Consider the following 17,684-nt stretch of genomic DNA (forward strand, 5'->3'; position numbering starts at 1 on the left):
GGGGTAGATGAGTGGGGATGCCTTGGAGTTCCAGATCCTTACTCTCCAGGGACAAGCCCGACAAATTATGCCATGGATTTGGGGTAGTATTGGATTGACCCACATCCTCCTTGAGCTGACGATGGGCCTTATTGCCGAAGAGGCGTTGCCTGGTGCTTGATCTCGTGCATGCTTAGGCTGTTTCTGTCGTGTTGGTGAAATGAGGCACGGCAGAAGAGAGAAAAAATCCTCCTTACCCCCGGCGAGCCGCCACAACAAGTAGGGCCAAGCCCGGCCAGCCACTTTTGTCCAGGCCTTTCTGGAAATTTTTCAGAGTTTAGGCTATTTAGCCTTGTCGTCAAGCCAGAATAGCCACCATCTATCTGGATTGGTTGAATGCGGAAAGGGTTGTGTGGAGGCTCGGCCACTTGGGAAAAAGACCCATGCACGATGAACAAACAAGGGAACAAACAAGGTGCTGGCCGCGAGAAGAGAAACAAAGAGCCATCATGCAAAAGTAGTCCGCCCGTAAGGCTGCTGACCGGTACAGGCCAAACTAAGGGCGCTGAAAACGGACATTTAGCTCCCAGCTAGATCTAACAATGGATTGAGCAGAGACAAAGGATGGTGAGATGTGATGACAGCCCCCTCTGCCGGCCTGACCCTGAACCTGAGCCCGCTATCTATTTACGAGTACAAATGCTCGTAAGCACACGCCATGATCACGATTGTGGTCATTGGCTCTTGAAAATCTCCAGCATGAGAACCTAAACAAGAAAGTTTGTTGGTTCCAACGCGAGCGGACCCTCGAATCTCCTGAGCATATTGTTCATTGCAACGGCGGTTCGGAGCTATTGGTCGTACCACGGAGCGCCAACCTCAGAGCAGTAACTCTTGCATTCCAAGGTCCAAGTAGACCGTATTGCTCGAGATTACCTGGTAATGATAACAATGCAAGTACCACTACCAATTGGCATCGCTTCGACAGCACACAAAATATCACCGAGCACTCGAGACCATGGCGATCCACACCGGCTCCGGTCTGACCAACACTTGAGTCCAAACGTCCACCACTCGTAAGCCCCGGAATATGATGCTAGTGCCATGCGGTGACGGACCCTGGCTCTTTTTGCAACGGTGCTGGGGGATCGCCAGAGAACCGAAGGCGTACCTTATCTCAATCTGGACAAGAACTCCGCGCGCGAGTCAAGCCTGATGCCTCTCTCTGGGTCGCTAATCAAATGCGACAGGACGCTTCTGCATCATCAAGCCAGGGTCAGACCCGCGATCCGGCCAATACATTGCTGTTAGGTGCAATCTGCAATAAAAAAAGCAAAAACAAAAAGAGCACACTTGCACCACGGAGTGACTTGCGAGTTGGTATTACTCCGGCCGCGACGCCTGCAATGCCATGTACAGTGAACCTGCTGCAGGTTTGAATTAGGCTTCGATGCATTGGATCATCTAATCCTTGCGGCCTTTTTTCTTGATCTGTCGTCTTGTGGAGAGGATGGAAAGGGGGCTGCAGAGATCTATCCCGGTGGCTACCTTACGGTACGAACTCTGTGGAGCTCACGCACATGAATTGCTCCATAATACGGAGCACAGATGCTCAAGCAGTTGCCTCCCGCAAGTCTTCATTTTGGTTGAGCCAGGAGGCGATCGTGGTATCAAGCTCGCCTGTCTGTGCTGCAGCCAACAATGCCGGAATGGGAAAAGGAAGATGTTCTTCCAAAATTTGCTAGGAGTCGGCTAATGCAACACGCAATCCATATGCCACATCCTTCAGAGCCGAGCGGCGGTATATTTGCGGATCCTCGGAGGAAAGTAATTGTCCATGGAGACGATAGACTTGGGTTTGGGACGAAAATAGAGAGGCGCCGGATGGACGGCTGTGATTGAGCTCATCGTCAACAAGCTCCCCCCTCTCAAGCGGCCCCCTCCATCCCCTTCTCCTCAGGCAAGCTTGGGATCACAGCTACTGCGTTAGCACATGGCTGGTCACCGCCATACTCGTTTACCTTAATTGCATCAGTCTTCCCTCGAATTCTTCTCGTCTACTCATTAAACCCACATAATGGCCCGATCGACCGCCAGAGGAAACTCAAGTTGAGAACACGAGTCGTAGTTTCGCAACTTTGGAGCCCACTGAAAGTCTTGGAGCCTTGGCACGTCATATTCCGCTCGTGCGTTCACATGGCTATGACAACTAGCACCATACAAGTAATATACAACAAAACTACGAGCAGTTGCATGCGAGTGCTGAGGCTTCTCAAGTACAGACTTGTACAGTCAGCCGCCATGGTCCACGATGGTACGAGGATTGGTGTCAGCTTTCCCCTGGTGCGAACCCCGTCAGTCTTCTGATTGTGGCATATCAATCACGCGATGTCATCAATTCAGCGAAGCAAAAATGGCTGGGGGCCCCCATGTGGCTTTGTTGAGCAGACACAAAGAGAAGCGATTTTATAAGCCGCGGCTTACAAACAGCCACCCGTCGTGCCGATTTCGATTCGGAAGCAGAGACGCTCATCAAGTTCCGTTTGCGGTAGTGGCCTTGGTGTCGTGACCTGCTAGTTCCTAGCCATCGGCGACCTTGCCCCTCTCTACGCCAACAAAGTTGTCCATTGGGGCAGCTCCTCGACCTGCCAGATCGATCAACTAGCCATGATGAAATGGTCCAGGTTGGACAACGCATCTTTTGCTGGGATGAAAGGGCTAATACAACTGCTACTACGTCCCAAAAAATATACCATGGCTCCGATTCCCCCGCAAATGGCAGTCCGCTATCAACTCTAGCTAGCGCATCTAAGCATCTTATTCCCCAGACTCGGCGTTCGGGATCTCTGGCTGTCAAGATTTATGTCTCCAACCCGCTTCCCCAGCATCGACTTCCCCGCACGAAACATTTATTACGGAGTCCTACGGCTTGCTACCCGCAATACCCAAGACGGTGTCGATGGAGTCCGGTCGGCTGAGCGGGAAAGGGGCTGTTTATCGAACTAGCCAAAACGTGGGGTGGCTGCGCCCTCGTACGATTCGATCCATGGCAATATGAGGTTTTGCTGCCAAAACGAAATAAAAGCCAAGACTGCCTAAAAGATTTCCGAGAGACGCTACCCGGACTTGCAGAAATCTCCGGCGTCTACGCCTCGAGCTACACGGATGCCGTTTGATACAAATCTACGAGATTTTCGGGCTGCAATATCGTACAGCTTATACAGAGATGATGGGGTTTTGCGCCTGCTGACTTCAGCCCGCATTCGACCTATACACAATGCAGACGATCCTCGTGTCCTGAGATGCCGTTATCCGGTCGGTTCCCAGATATGCTCCCGAGGACGCGCGTGGCCGTGGGTCTCACTGCATGGCTGTGTCGTTGCTCACTGCAGTTCCATGCCTTCCGCGTCTCCTCCAGCGAGTACCGCTGCCAAGCCGAGCAAGGGCGGTTTATTTCATCGTGCCGGTGACTCTCTACGGAGTAGCTACCCCAATTCTGAATCTGAGAAATACGCCAGCAAAACCACTAGTTTTTGGTGGTAGGTTCGGCGCTTCGTGGTATTATATGCTTGGTGTTATGGAGAACCCAAGATGACGCTCCCTTAGTCCGAGCACCATAACCTCGGTTACTGTCCGACTTCAAGTCTACCGTCTGACAAAGCATCACACGGATGAGTCGGTCGTGATAATCGTGAACTATTTGCTTCGGTGACTTTTTCTTCTTCCTCATGCCCCTGGTGCACAGCAGCAATTTCTTACTGCAGCGTAACTTTCGTCGGACAGTATTTCTCGCCAAGAAGCTTGGGTGTGGTGGTAAAAAGCGCCGACTTTGAGAATTTTGGTGTAGGGTAGGTGGCTACTCTGTACTACATACTTTACCACCCGCATGGAAAGGTAAATCTTCGCGGTGCTATTTTGGTATCAGCTGTCCAATGAAGACGAATTGTAGAATCTTCAAGTAACACGGATTGACCAAAAAAAAAATGTCCGACTTCATATGTACCACCCCAAATCTATTTATTGACAATTGTGTCGTATTTGCCTAGTCTGCAGCAACCACTACGCGGTAACACAACCCGAAATGTGTTTCATCCCAGCTTTATAGACCAATATATTGGAATGCCACCACCACAACTGAACGCACCGGAGTGAAGTGCCAAGTCGGGCATCAATTGATGGTGATACAAACTCGTAATAAAAGGTATTTTTTAGAAGGCCAAGAAAAGAGTTTGCATTCACATACTCCGCATGCAATTTGCAGTCATTCTCCTATGTAGGGTAATACCTGAATTGGCCAGTCCCTCCTGAAGGGCAAGCTATCCGCTCTCTGCATGTGCAAACACTGAAGCTAACCAGGTCAAGAGCTCATCCGCATCTCCCCAGTAACTAGATACAGAATAGGTAATCTTTGCGCACATACTACGAGTCCCCCAGAAACATGATGCACGTGTCAGTTTGGCTGCCATGCACGATTCGCGCCCTTTGGCCTAACGGGCTAATGGCGTTTGACTCCTTGAATAGAGGAAAATGGTGGCATTTGGCTTATCGGTCGCCTCTAATCAAGCGTAACCCTTATTTTTACAATGTCTAGATCCTCGGTATCCCCAAGAGAGAACTATTATATCCATTCAACAGTAAACAGCCACTGTATAGGGTTATAGACACAGAGAATGACCAAGGTGTATAAATAAGCAATCTGATATTTCTCGGCAGCTACTCTAATTTAGCTAAACTTCCACCATAAGCAATAGATTATACTATACACATCTTGCCCACAGTTGAAATGATGTTCAGTATAACATTAGAAATCCTCCGGGACAAAGATGTCAGCTTGCCTGAACCATATCAAACGCCTCCATAACGCTAGAAATGTTGATCGACAGATGACTACAATCCATAGTAATCTCTCGACGGCTTTTCGAGAAGATAGATTGTTCTTGTCTCATGACTAATGAGCCGCCGCGTGGCAGTCTAGAAAGCCTGGTGATGTGCCTTTCGATTGTTGCTTTTGAAGCTGGATAGAAGTCGGAACATGAAGCCACCTGTAGATTTCCCTGGTGGATCTTGGTGAGAGTCTGACTTATCCGAGCATAAAAAAACATCTATAGCCCAGCTGCCACCACAGGCCTCCGTGGGCTGGCCTTGACACGGCTTTCCGCACTGAGATTGAGGAAGCCGCACAGCATCATCACGAATGGAAGTTCCACACCAACATTCCCTGCCATTCTCTGTTCCAGCAAACTTATATCCACTTGAAATGCAGTGCCCTACACATTCCTTGGTAGACATATCTCCCTGAAGATAATCCACGGGTCTGGCGCCAAGTAATATTCGGGAAATGGCATCTTGAAAACACCCTAGTTGGGTCCAGTCGTCTGGAAGGTTACCAGTATTTGGAAGTATCGTTGGAGTTGTAGCACCACCTGTGCTTATAATCCCTGAGGGCGATCCTGCCACGGAACTTGGAGGAGGCGTTGGGATAGGTGTTGCCGTTGAGGCACAGAACCAGCCTTCTGGACAGTGATAACACGGCCATCCAACTCCGCAAGGAGCGACTTGCGCTGGTGTCTCTTGCGGAGGGCAAAACCAGCCGTCAAGACATTCAGCACATTTGAAACCCCTTCCAGGACAAGGCCCTTTTGAAGGATCAGGAGGTTGGTGGGCACTTGGCCCCTCGGGGCCCTGTATAGAGCAGATCTTGGGAGCACACTGATCGCAAGATGGACACGTGGGACATGATGGGCTGGCTGGTGTAGTTCCGGCGGGGGAACCATTGTTTGATGCAGGGCTGCCTCCGTTTCCTGAATTTGCAGGAGATGGACTGTTCGTTTTGGTTGGACTTTCGGCTGCAGGCTTGGATGAGTATGGACTAGGTGGTGCAAGAGTCGTGATTTCTCCCGAGGTAGAATGAGGTGTTGGCCCAGGCAACACAGGTGCAGCCAATGTTGTGAGTTGGCCGACTGAAGTAAGAGACGCGGCTTCGGCTGAAGCACAAGGTATGACTGCGTCAAAAGAAACCCCGTCCAGGACTTGATCAACGGCACAAAGGGGCTTATCCAAATAGTCGGCAACATCACTGACGATCACAGCAACCTGATTGACAACTGCTAGGAGCGATGGATCAGTGATATCTTCAAGGGCTCTGCTGAGATCATTGATGACTGTTGTTCCTTGCTGGAGGACCTTGTCTAACGTTTCCACCATATCCAATGTGCTTACGGAAGGTATCGGAGGTAGAGGCTGATCCATAGCCTGAGCAACAGCAGGAATGATAAGTGGGAGCAGATCCGCAGCTGGAAGAGAAGCCTGATTTGCGACTTTTGGTACTGCTGAAGCAATGGCGGACGGATTCACATGAAGAGCATCGAGTACCGTGTCTGTGAGCTTGGCAGCCGCTATTGGATCAATGTCCGATATTTCTGCAACAATATTTGACACTTCGCTCAGAAAAGAAGGGCCACCAGTCGAAAATCCTGACGGGGGCACCTCTGCAATTGCTCGTGCAGTGTGCATTCGTAATGTTAAGTCATCCGCTGAGAGCCCACCAAGGATCCTGACCGAGGGAGTCGGAAGAATTCCCATAGAGTTTGAACGAGACGTCTGAAAAGGGAGAGATATCGACGAGTCTGCTGAAAGTGGTGCCGCAAATGACTGACCTGCAATCAAATCGGATAGAACGCTCTTCTGAAGATGATTCAGTGCTGTGGATGGGAGCTTTTCTGAATCTTTGATCGCCTGTTTCACTGCCGCCGCCAAGATATCCAGCAGTTTATTGGGGTCACCAGGCGAAATATTTGACCCCGTAGTCTCTGTGATTGCCTTTGAAGATTCGAGAGTATGACTTGCCAATGTGGGTATCTCGACTGTGTGACTTGACATCCATGAAGTAGTAGTGGAATCTTGCTGCACAGACTCTGCGGTTGATGGTATTTCGAGAGATTTTGCACCATTTACCTTTTGTATAGTCAGTCAAATTTAGACATGCTCATCTCAAAATAACTCAGAATATATGGCGCCCATGATGACGACTTACCTCTCTAAACATGCCTCCTAGCAATCCACCGAGCTGAAACTGTCGCTTCATGAGGCCCTGTTGCTCAAGGCCTACCGTCCCGACTGTAATAACTTTGACAAATACAGTTGAACAGAAGGTGAGTAGACAAAAACCAGCGAGGACCAAGGCCCTCCGACGGATAACTGAGAGCCTGTTTGGTGACCAGTTGAAGTCATTGCTTTCGGGAGGTGGACTCGCCATGGTGGTGAGAGTTTGCTGTTTATAAATGGATCAAGGATGAGTTAAGATGCTTCCAAAAGAGCAGCCAAAAACGGATCCCAAAAAGAAGCCCCCAAGATTTTGTCGATGTTCGGAGTATGAAACAGACAAGATGTAGAAGACAGGATTGTTTAGAAGCAGAAGGAGGAGGAGGAGAATAGGCTAGAGAAGGGAATGTAGATGCCTCGCTAAACATGGGCGGCTCCTTTCTCATAATTGTTGAGAGAGCACAACATTTGGCAACTCTCCTGTGAAATCACCTACCAAGACAGAAATTGGATGCTTTCAAAGAAGCAGCTGCGAAGAAGGTGGCTGATGGGTATCATGTTTGGTGTTTGTATTCCCAGTGTTATAAAGAGCAGACACATCGCTTTTATCTTCCCAAGGTGTGCGCTGTACCAGTTTTTTTTGTCAATCGTCTTAGTGTCATTTTCATGACTGTCAAATGCATTTAGTGAAAATGCAGCTCGCTGTATATTGAAAGATGCCAAGCAACAAGAAGAAGAAGAGAAGTCTGGTAGAAAACGGATGTAGGTACCTGAGTACCTGTAGATATCGGCAACAGTGTGGGGCTATCGATAGCGAGGCGAGGCTACCTACAAAACATTTCAACATGTCGTACTTGGCAGTAATTTACAGAGCTGCATATTCAGAACAAAAATCTATGTGAGAGTTACGAACATCGGATAGATATCAGAATGCAATGAAATTGCACACTGCCAATATGTTGTGTTTGACAATGAAATTTACGCCCATCTTATAGGGAACAAAAAATGCCTGGCGGACAAGGCGCTGGCAGAGGCCGATAATTGGTGGGGTGGAGGGGCAGCCGTGCATGGGCCGCTGCTTAATTCGCCAGCTCTAAAAAATTTCTGGACGAGGCTGGCACTTTTTTTTTTCTTGCAGCATCACGGCCGACAGCGTTGCGCTTCACCTTCCACAGCTTTGGCGGATTTCGGTGTCTGAAAACACGCCAGACGCTGGCATTCGATTCAATCAACATCAATAGAGACGGTGAATTGGATCCATCGCCACCATGGATATCCATCGCTGCCGGTTTGTGCCCTACAAGCCGTCGGCTGTCAACGCCGTAGCCTTCTCGCACCCCAAGACCAAGTCTGCAAAGCAAGGCTCTGTCGCGCGATTGGCTGTTGGACGAGCCAACGGTGACATTGAGATCTGGAACCCTTCAAGCGGAACATGGCACCAGGAACTGGTCATTCGCGGCGGCAAGGATCGCAGCATTGATGGTCTTGTCTGGGTCAACGAGCCTGATCAGGATCTAGGTGATGGAAAGATCGCTGTGGGCAAGTCGCGTCTCTTTAGTATTGGATACACGTCCACGGTGACCGAGTGGGATCTCGAAAAAGGCAAACCCAAGAGACATGCCAGCGGACAGCACGGCGACATCTGGTGTCTCGCCGTGCAGCCCCCGGCTCTGAGCGGTGCATCAGACGACCTGCACTCCAACAAGCTGATTGCCGGCACGATTGATGGCGAACTTGCCATGTATTCGATCGAAGATGATGACCTGCGCTTCCAACGAGTCGTTGTGCGATCCCCTACGAAAAAGGCCCAGATGGTCAGTATCACGTTCCAGTCACGCAAAATTGCAGTCGTGGGCTGCTCAGACAGCACTATTCGAATCTACGACGTTACAAAGGGCCATATGCTTCGCCATATGACGCTGGGCGCAGATCTGGCTGGTGGCTCAAAAGATATCATCGTATGGTCGGTCAAGTGCCTACCCAACGGTAATATTGTCTCGGCGGATTCCACGGGTCAAGTCTGCATCTGGGATGGGAAGACCTACACACAGTCTCAGAGACTGCAGAGCCACAAACAAGATGTTCTCAGTCTTGCCATCAGCGCCGATGGAACGACCATCACAAGTGGAGGAATGGATCGTCGTACTGTCCTGTACAAGCAGAATACTGGCACCGGCAACCGCTGGGCCAAGGTTTGGGGGAGACGATATCACGACCACGATGTCAAGACAATGGCATCGTTTGAGCATGGACGCACGAGCGTTGTAATTACTGGAGGTAAGATGATGGCGGTCAAGCAAATAAAACATTCATGAATTTAGACTGACTGACGTTCTATACAGGACCGGATGCAAACCTCATGCTGGTTCCCCTGAGAGAAATGGGCCGCGAAAACCACCGAACAATCAGCAATCTCCCACAGCAGCCTCCCGTTTCGAGCGCACAAAAGGCAAGGTTCATCACTAGCTGGTGGGATAGGGAGGTTCACATCTGGGCTCTGCGAAAGCCTGCTACAGAAATATTCAATGTGGCTGGAGGAGAAGAAGTTGACATCAACCAAAACCGCAAACTTCTCAAGACGATTGTTGTCAAGGGCGACTCCAACATCAGCTCTGCTACGATCAACCCAGAGGGAACCCTCCTCATCGTGTCTACAGCAACGGACATGAAAGCCTTCCGGCTGGAGCACCAAGATCCGATTAAGCCTTCTGACGTCAAACTATCCGCAATTGAACTCCCAGAGAAGCTGAAGAATGCCGGTGCCTCACAGGTGCGGCTTTCTCCAGATGGGAAATGGCTCTGTGCTATCAAAGAGGGCTCTCGAGTTATCATGGCTAGTCTCGAAGAGGTCAATGATTCGGAGAACTCGTCACAACTCGCCATTCACTTGCAGCGGCTTCCCCGTCTCCGGCGCCATATTCCACGATACATCAAGAACGGCGGGCTAAGAAGCTATGAGAGAAATATCACTCACATCTCATTCACTGCCGACTCGAGGATGGTTGCGGTTGCTGACATTGCCGGTTACATTGACACCTGGGTCTTACGCGGCCCCGATGAGAATATGCAGGAAAAGATGGAAGGGGATGGAGCAAATGACGCGGCACCGTCCTCAGACAACGACAGTGACAGTGAGAGTGACTCCTCAGATGACGAGGAAGGCCAAGCTAGTAGCATAAAGCGCCGCTGGATTCGCAATCCGAGCGCAAACCTGCTGCCCAAGCTACCCTCAACTCCCGTTGTCTTGTCATTCTCGGAAGACGTACCCTCTGGAGATGCAAGCGAAGTGGGTGCCATCAAGGACTACACCCTCGCTGCCGTTACGGCCTCGTGGAACGTCTTGACATTCCATCCTCTCCAAGGCTCTCTCACACCATGGTCACGCAGACACCCCCGGAAAGCCCTCCCGGCTGCCGTGCAGGACCTGCTAGACTTGGCCAAAGGTGCTTTGTGGCAGGGATCCCGCCTCTGGGTCTACGGTATCTCGTTCCTCCTCATGCTCGACACTGCCCAAGACCTGCCCAAGCCCACTTCAGAGAGTGACGCCGTCGTCGTCAGCCATGGAGCCGGGACAAAGCGCAAGAGAACCGGCCATACTAGTGGTGCCGGAGGCAAAATGACCCGTGAAAATCTTGCACCGCACCAGATTGGCAAATACGTGGACGGGCAGTGGGTGAATATCGACGTGGATACCGCCTCTCCCCACGAGGATGGCAGTGACAGTGACGACGACATGGCTGATGCCCCCGAGGGCGACCTGGCCCAGCTTCGCAACGCCAACGGCAATGCCAATGCCAATGGCACGGGGGATCAAGAGGCGGGAACTGACCGAAAGAGCTGGTGGATAACCTACAAGTACCGCCCAGTTCTTGGTATCGTATCCCTCAACGCTGCAGACCAGCCTCTGGAGGTTGCGCTAGTGGAGAGACCAGTGTGGGATGTGGAGATGCCCGAGAGATATTATGCCGGGGAGGAATGGGAGAGGTGAAAATTTTTTTAATGGCAGGAGGCTGTTACGACGAAAAAAAACGGGAGATGGAAATGGCATGGCATGGGCGAGCAATGTGACAGAACAGAACGGGGGGTTGGGTTCTTTTTCAGGATCACCAAGTACATATCAAAGAGTGATTTAGAGCTGGGTTCGCTCCTGGCTGATGTCTACAAAAGTGTTGCTAGTTGAGGCTCATGGCATATAGAAAGGAGTTGAAATGTTAATTTTGCTTTAAGAGATTGCTTTTGAGCTGTTTGAGTTGATGTGAAGTGGTCATGGAAGAGTTGTGTGCTTACGAAACGAAGAATGGATGGGTTGATACGTAACGCTGCATGTTGACACTCCACCAGTATAGCATCACCTTTAAATCCCCCTTTACGCACAAGGGATAAAACAAAGCTTTTATTAAGGTAGTATCTTAGGTTGAAATAAGAAATCCTCGTTGAAAGAATGGGGAGTGTTCATACGAGTCCGCAGCTCCTTGTTACACAGTATATACGCACATCCACTAATTCGTTTACGAAGAGACACCAACAATGGTATACACGGAAAACCTGTTGGTCACAGGAATCATTAACTCACGTCACAAGCCAGTCTACGTTCCGCCCTAACGAATTCGAATATGAGAAAAGAAATGGAGACCACGATCCTGGCGTGAGACGGACGACGACGACGTCCGGGCAGAACAGGGGGCGAGATCCAGTTAACGCGCGTCCCCTTCGAAAAAGCCGCGCTTAAAGCAGGGGGGCCGGGTGCTCTAGCCATCTCGTAGCCTTGTACAAGGTATCTGCTGAGTACTGTACGAGTACATTCCAATAAATATTAGTCGTTGTGTCCTGGTACCTGGTAGGCTGTGGAAATTGGGCGTCAGATAAGAGCCTTGTGGAGCGAGGACTCATGACGAATGTGAATCATGCAGGGCTCATGGGCTGACCGGTATGGGTTAGGAAGCATGAAGTATTGATATTTCGGTTCATGGTGTGGCTCTTTGTGGTACGATAGAGTTCGATGAGAATCATGATATCGTGGCCCTGTGAGATGGTCATGCGTCTAAGAAGAGAAGCGAGGTGGTAAGTAGATGAGATGGTACTGTATGAACCCAGTCCATTCATCCAATGTCTGTTAAATTAGCAGGAGAGTGGTAGTAAACAAAAGTTCATGCGAGGGTGATGGGGGAAATGCAGGGCAAACTCAAGTCGAGTGTCGTGGTAGCATTCGATATGTCAACGTGTTACGCTGTAATATACTCATGCCTTAGTAAACCCCCATGGACCAGCCGTTGGTGGAAAGTAGTGGACCTAGATCCGCCTTGGGTTGCGGGTTGAAGAGCGTATGATTCTAGCTGGCTGTTGGGGCCGTCAAGCTTTAACGTTGTAGCCTCAATGAAGACGGAAAAGCTTCTTCACACCGACAATGTCAACGACGGACTGCCGTCACGATGCCCTCTTGTTGCTGGCCGCGGACCATCTGTCAAGCTGGACGTACTGTACAATGGTCCGTTTAATGTGATCCATGTGTGCAAGACTTGAAGGTCCCTTTCCAGTACGAACACGGACTCGATACGCTCGTATATTCTGCCTCTTTTGGGGGTGGGTTTCGCGTGGTAGTTTCCTCATCGTCTCTACCGCAAAAGCCAAGAATGCTTATCGAGCCTCAACGAGCTTGTCCGCTAACCGCAGTGGGCAATGTCTCTGTATAATTGATTTGCACGGCTTTTGTCGTCTGGGCCTGTGTAGGCGTGGAGTGGCGATTGGACGTTGTAGTACGCAAGCCCCCATAGAGCGCAATAGGCGGATGACGCGGCCTCGCACCCCTAACACCACGCCCCAGCTGTGGACGTAGAAATGAAAAATTGTTTGGCGAGGATGTGATTGGATGAAGGCATGTTTAGTTGTTTGTCTTTGGGGATCGAAATGCCCTTGTCTTTTAGCTTCCGGATCCGGGACCCGGTCTCGAAGCTGAGCTGGAGCCCTGATGAGATTTTGGGCTTTACAGAAGAGGAAGAAAGAGTCAGCAATCAAAGGCATATCTATGACCGGTTTGTATCTTTTGGATTATGAGAATTATGCTGAATAGACAGTGGGAGATGGATGAAAGAGAAGAGGCTTTGGGTGTCTATAACAATGGGGCGTGATGCTCTTGCAGGAAAGAAACGCTAATAGCATTTTGGGTGTTGAGGGGGTTCAAGATCTCACATGCTCTTTTTGGTGTTGTACCGTGGTACCTGCTATAAATCACCTTATGTAATGCGAAGTGCAGTTCACGATCAAGGTAGAGTACATGGAAAGTTCACGATCTTTCCACAAGGCCTCCATTCTTATGGCCATGCTGGCGGAGGGGCCGTTTTGGCAGTGCAAAGCCCAGGAACAGGAACGGGGAAACGCAAGGCTGATTATTAGAGTGGAAGCCCCCTTTGGACGTTTGCGCGAGGGTCGAATAGCCGCCTGACGGAGTACTAATCATACAGTGTCGATATGCATACCGTTTACTGTATCACCGGGAAGTGCAAATTCTACTGCGGCTCCAAGCAAAAACCAACACTGCCGCGTTTTCCCGCTCCGATGATCAATTAGTTTCCGATCCGTTTTCAATGGGAGATTTTCCAGAGGCCTCGAGATGTGCAGAGAGAGGCGAGAGTCGCTTGTTGAGGTGGCGGGGATTGCTGATCACAACCACTCCAGACTTCTACAATAGGAAATTAGAGAGGGGAGACGGCGCAAGAGCAATTGTGAAAACTTGAAAAAACAAGAACAATAAAAGAGACAATCCCAACGTCTGAAACGGATAGCGTCTGTAAAATTCGCAGATCGTATATACGAAAGGGCCAGGAATAGTCCGAAGAGTATTCGTATGCCGTATTACAATATGTAGCAAGTTAGTACCTTTTGCGGCTAGCGGCTCTGGCCTCGACAAGGGCTGTACCAGATGGTGACTCGCAGCCGCGAGAGAAAAAAACATTTACATAGAAAAAAAAAAAAGAGAACGATGAAAATATCGAAACGGAGGCGCAATGCATCGCCTCCGTCCAACAACACAGTATCCAGCGTACAGAACGCAGCAGCGCATCTCCAACGAAGCATCACCGGCTGACTGCGGCACGGCGGCAGCACACAGTGCGCAAACGGGTGTGCGCAGCCATGACGCTAGCATCTTGGCATCGGCTGTGCCACAGCAGAAACGGGAAAGGCGCATCATGCGCTGCGTGCCTCGTCATCGCTGTGCTGGAGGGTCCAGGTTCCGGTACTTGCGGGCTGTCCAGCGCGAGGCCCGCGGTACCTCCCTGTGCGCTTTTTGCGATTGATGTAAGTTGCATGTGGGCATCGCGATACGGTTGGGAGATTCTTTGCGAGCCGCGCTCCGCAGCAGCCGTCGCTGTGCGTATTCTAGCTGGGCGATCTAGGTACAGTACGATTATGATTTCCGTAATTGCTCGTGCAATTATTCCCCTTTCTGGCTGGCCGACCCTTGTTCCGCCCTGGGTTGACATCTGTATAATACGAGTATAGGTACGTGCAATGGCAGCCGCGTGTGTCGTTGAGATGGAATGACGCATGCTGAAACCGGGAAACAGAGGACCCTGGGGGTCTTGGTCTTGGCCCATTCATTGTTTAGCAAGGAAAAGAGAATCAAAAGAAAATTTGGTCAAAGAAGGTTGTAAGAAATTAAGCATAGAGTGAAACGATATAGTCATATGGTACCTACCGTCTGATCTTTGCTCGACGTGAACTCTTCAGACGGTACCGAAGTTGAATGATAGCACGGAATACCTGTCAACAGTACCATAAGACGGATAAACTTAATAGAATCGATCCTCTAGCACCACAGTAATCGTCGGTACGGATATCGTGCCTTGTACAGACGGAGTACAGTAGCATTGTAGCGATCAATGGATCGCATCCATTTGAACTTGCGCCCCAGTTCAATGGATGTCTCTCTGCAGTCTCTCTGCGTCTGCATCATCCTCAGCGCCCATGTACCCAGGCTTCGCCGCCTTGTAACGGTACCCGCGTCGGGCTCCTCTCACCGAGCAGAGCTAATCCTGGTGCTGGGCCAGGCGGCGGCTGTGATTGGCTGCACTGGCCAGCTGACGCGTAAACCGCCATCAGTGGCTCCAAAGAGGAAGAGGCACCCCCTCTGCCACTAGCAGTGCTACCACTTCCACTACTAGTACCACAGTCACAGCTAGTCCCTTTATTTCCCCTGCCCTGTATGTGCTGCAGCGCTGCGTCTCCAGAGGGCCGGTGACCCCCAAGAGACACATACTTCCTCCACTAAGCCCCCCCGTTTGCCTCTTTTTCATGCTTGCTCAGCTTTCATTTCTGCAACCAGACCAGCGCTTTTCATTCTCTGGCGACGGCTTCAACTTGCAGCGTCGACCGCCCTTTTCAGTTCGACGGTCGATCCCAGCGACAAGGGATTTTGAAAACAAAAAGGGTCCAACCCCGGATCCACGAGGCCCAGCCAGTTGGCGCACGCTGAGGGGTGGTCTCAGTCACTGTGGCAATTTCCAGCGGTTTACGCATCCGCAGCTGACGACGCTGTCCGCCTACGACCACGACCAGACACCAGCCTAGCCGCGACGTTGACGACGACGCAATCTTGTGGCCAACAACCTCTGCCTGCCACTGTCTGCTTTCTATTTACCTGATATCTTGCATCCTTGATTGAGATTCAAGATCAGGCACATCGAATCTCACCCAAAACCCATCCATATCCGCATCGGCGTCCTCGCTCTCGACCCGCTTCACTCGTTAAACCCAGCATAATAATTTCCTTCGACTGCCTTCAACCGCAATGGAGGGCCGAGGCACCCCTTTCGGCTCAGGGCCCTCATCGCAAGGCGACAACTATGGCGAGGAATGGGCCCACGAACTCCGAGTCCGCTTCGAGGGCCTGCTGCGCGATAAGCGCATGAACGACCTCCGGGCTCAACATCTGTCACAGCATTCGCGAGAACGACCTTCGAGCGCCTATCGCGATGCCCCTTCACCAGCTGGTAGCAGCCAGTTTGACTCATCCCACGCTTCCGCAACCCCACCCTCATATTCAGCACTGCGACATCTTCCCAAGATCCCAACACCACCGACCGCCACCGACCGCGACTCACAAAAGTTCCGAAATCTTCTCCTCAGTCTATCACTCACGCCTACCAAATACGAGAACCCTGGATTGTTGGATGAGGCTCTCCAGACTATTCCCCTCGACCGCATATATGGCGAGGCCGAGGAAGAGTGCCAAGTTCTGCAGGCTCAAGCAGAGAGTATGGGCGACGGACGGAAGCCGGAATGGGGATATCAGGACTGCGTCATCCGAGCCCTTCTTCGGTAGGTTTTTCACGCCCGATGAAATTTATCCCTTTCCCCTTCACTTGGGTAATAGAGTTCTAACTTTTCTACCTTTCACAGATGGTATCGGCGGTCATTCTTCACATGGGTAAATAACCCCCCATGCCCAGTTTGTCTGTCCCCTACAATCGCCCAGGGCATGACAGCACCAACCCCGGAGGAGAGTGCCTGCGGTGCTCTTCGAGTTGAGCTCTACCGCTGCTCTGCCGAGAGTTGCGGTGCCTACGAACGCTTTCCACGCTACGGCGATGTTTGGCGACTACTGCAGACCCGCAGAGGCCGCGTCGGAGAATGGGCAAACTGCTTCAGTATGCTCTGCCGCGCGGTCGGTGGCCGTGTGCGGTGGGTCTGGAATGCTGAGGACCACGTCTGGACTGAGGTTTATTCAGACCATCAAAAGAGGTGGATTCACGTGGATGCCTGTGAGGAGGCCTGGGACAACCCCCGACTCTACACCGAAGGCTGGGGCAAGAAGATGTCTTACTGCGTGGCCTTTTCCACCGACGGCGCTACCGACGTGACTCGGCGATATGTGCGCAAAAACGAAGCCGCCAACGAGCGTAACCGATGCCCTGAGGAGGTTATGCTTTACATAATGCAGGAAATCAAGAATCTCCGCCGGGCTAACAAGTCCAAGGAAGAGCGGTTCCGTCTTGAGAAGGAGGACCAGGCGGAGGATCTGGAACTCCGGAATTACGTGGTCGCGTCTATCGCCCAGGCCGTTACGGATCTCGTACCCGGATCCCCCAACTCTGTCAACAACCGTGGCGGCAGTGGCGGTGCAGGCCAAGACACCAAGCTGCCGGCCGAGAACCCGTCCCGCCAAGTTGGGTCTGCCGAATGGCTAGCTGCTCAACAACGCCAGCACGACAGACAGTGTCAACCCCGTGATCCTAGCCATCGACGACACCTCCCTTGAATGAATGCAAAAGGATACCGTCCATGCATATCATTTATTCTCTTATACCCTCATTTTTCTTTTATCGTCTCATACCTATACTAGCCTGACTAACAGGCCGGCTCAACCACATCCTGCTGGCGGCCTCACCACGCAACACACGACCGATTCTGTCACGTCGATGATATCCAACGACTATCAATGACAGTCAACCATGTCCTGTCGATGACAAACCGATATGCGATTCTTTATCTATTTATATTTATTACCACTATTCACGGCAAGAGGCCACCACTTGCCCTCTCATTACCAAAAACCCAAATCTTTCTCTCACATCGACATACTATTTCAGCATAGACTTGGCGTTTCTCTTGTTAGCAGAAAGAAAAAAAACCTCTTTGTCATCCTGTCGACCCCCACCTTGGAGGAG

General features: G+C 50.9%; 4 protein-coding genes across 4 annotated transcripts; 3 read left to right on the plus strand and 1 right to left on the minus strand.

Moving 5' to 3' along the window:
- Positions 1-4,950: 4,950 nt before the first annotated feature.
- M431DRAFT_482137 (hypothetical protein) lies at positions 4,951-7,234 on the minus strand (the record flags this gene model as incomplete). The annotated part of the gene is made up of 2 exons (XM_024916016.1): positions 4,951-6,933; positions 7,013-7,234. The coding sequence occupies 2 exons, from the start codon at positions 7,232-7,234 to the stop codon at positions 4,951-4,953; spliced, it is 2,205 nt and encodes a 734-aa protein (XP_024774642.1).
- Positions 7,235-8,288: 1,054 nt separating this feature from the next.
- M431DRAFT_5571 (hypothetical protein) lies at positions 8,289-11,008 on the plus strand (the record flags this gene model as incomplete). Its single annotated transcript, XM_024921467.1, has 2 exons — positions 8,289-9,297; positions 9,363-11,008. 2 exons carry the CDS (start codon positions 8,289-8,291, stop codon positions 11,006-11,008), a joined length of 2,655 nt encoding a protein of 884 aa, XP_024774643.1.
- Positions 11,009-13,998: 2,990 nt separating this feature from the next.
- On the plus strand, positions 13,999-14,291 carry M431DRAFT_554080 (hypothetical protein; the record flags this gene model as incomplete). Its single annotated transcript, XM_024921394.1, has 1 exon — positions 13,999-14,291. A coding segment is annotated over one exon (293 nt), but the record flags the coding sequence as incomplete, so codon positions are not given.
- A 1,514-nt stretch (positions 14,292-15,805) lies between these two features.
- Positions 15,806-17,275, plus strand: M431DRAFT_5572 (hypothetical protein; the record flags this gene model as incomplete). Its single annotated transcript, XM_024921468.1, has 2 exons — positions 15,806-16,335; positions 16,417-17,275. 2 exons carry the CDS (start codon positions 15,806-15,808, stop codon positions 17,273-17,275), a joined length of 1,389 nt encoding a protein of 462 aa, XP_024774645.1.
- Positions 17,276-17,684: the final 409 nt, after the last annotated feature.

This window comes from Trichoderma harzianum (assembly GCF_003025095.1).
Source record: "Trichoderma harzianum CBS 226.95 unplaced genomic scaffold M431scaffold_6, whole genome shotgun sequence".
NCBI classification, from domain to species: Eukaryota; Fungi; Ascomycota; class Sordariomycetes; order Hypocreales; family Hypocreaceae; genus Trichoderma; species Trichoderma harzianum.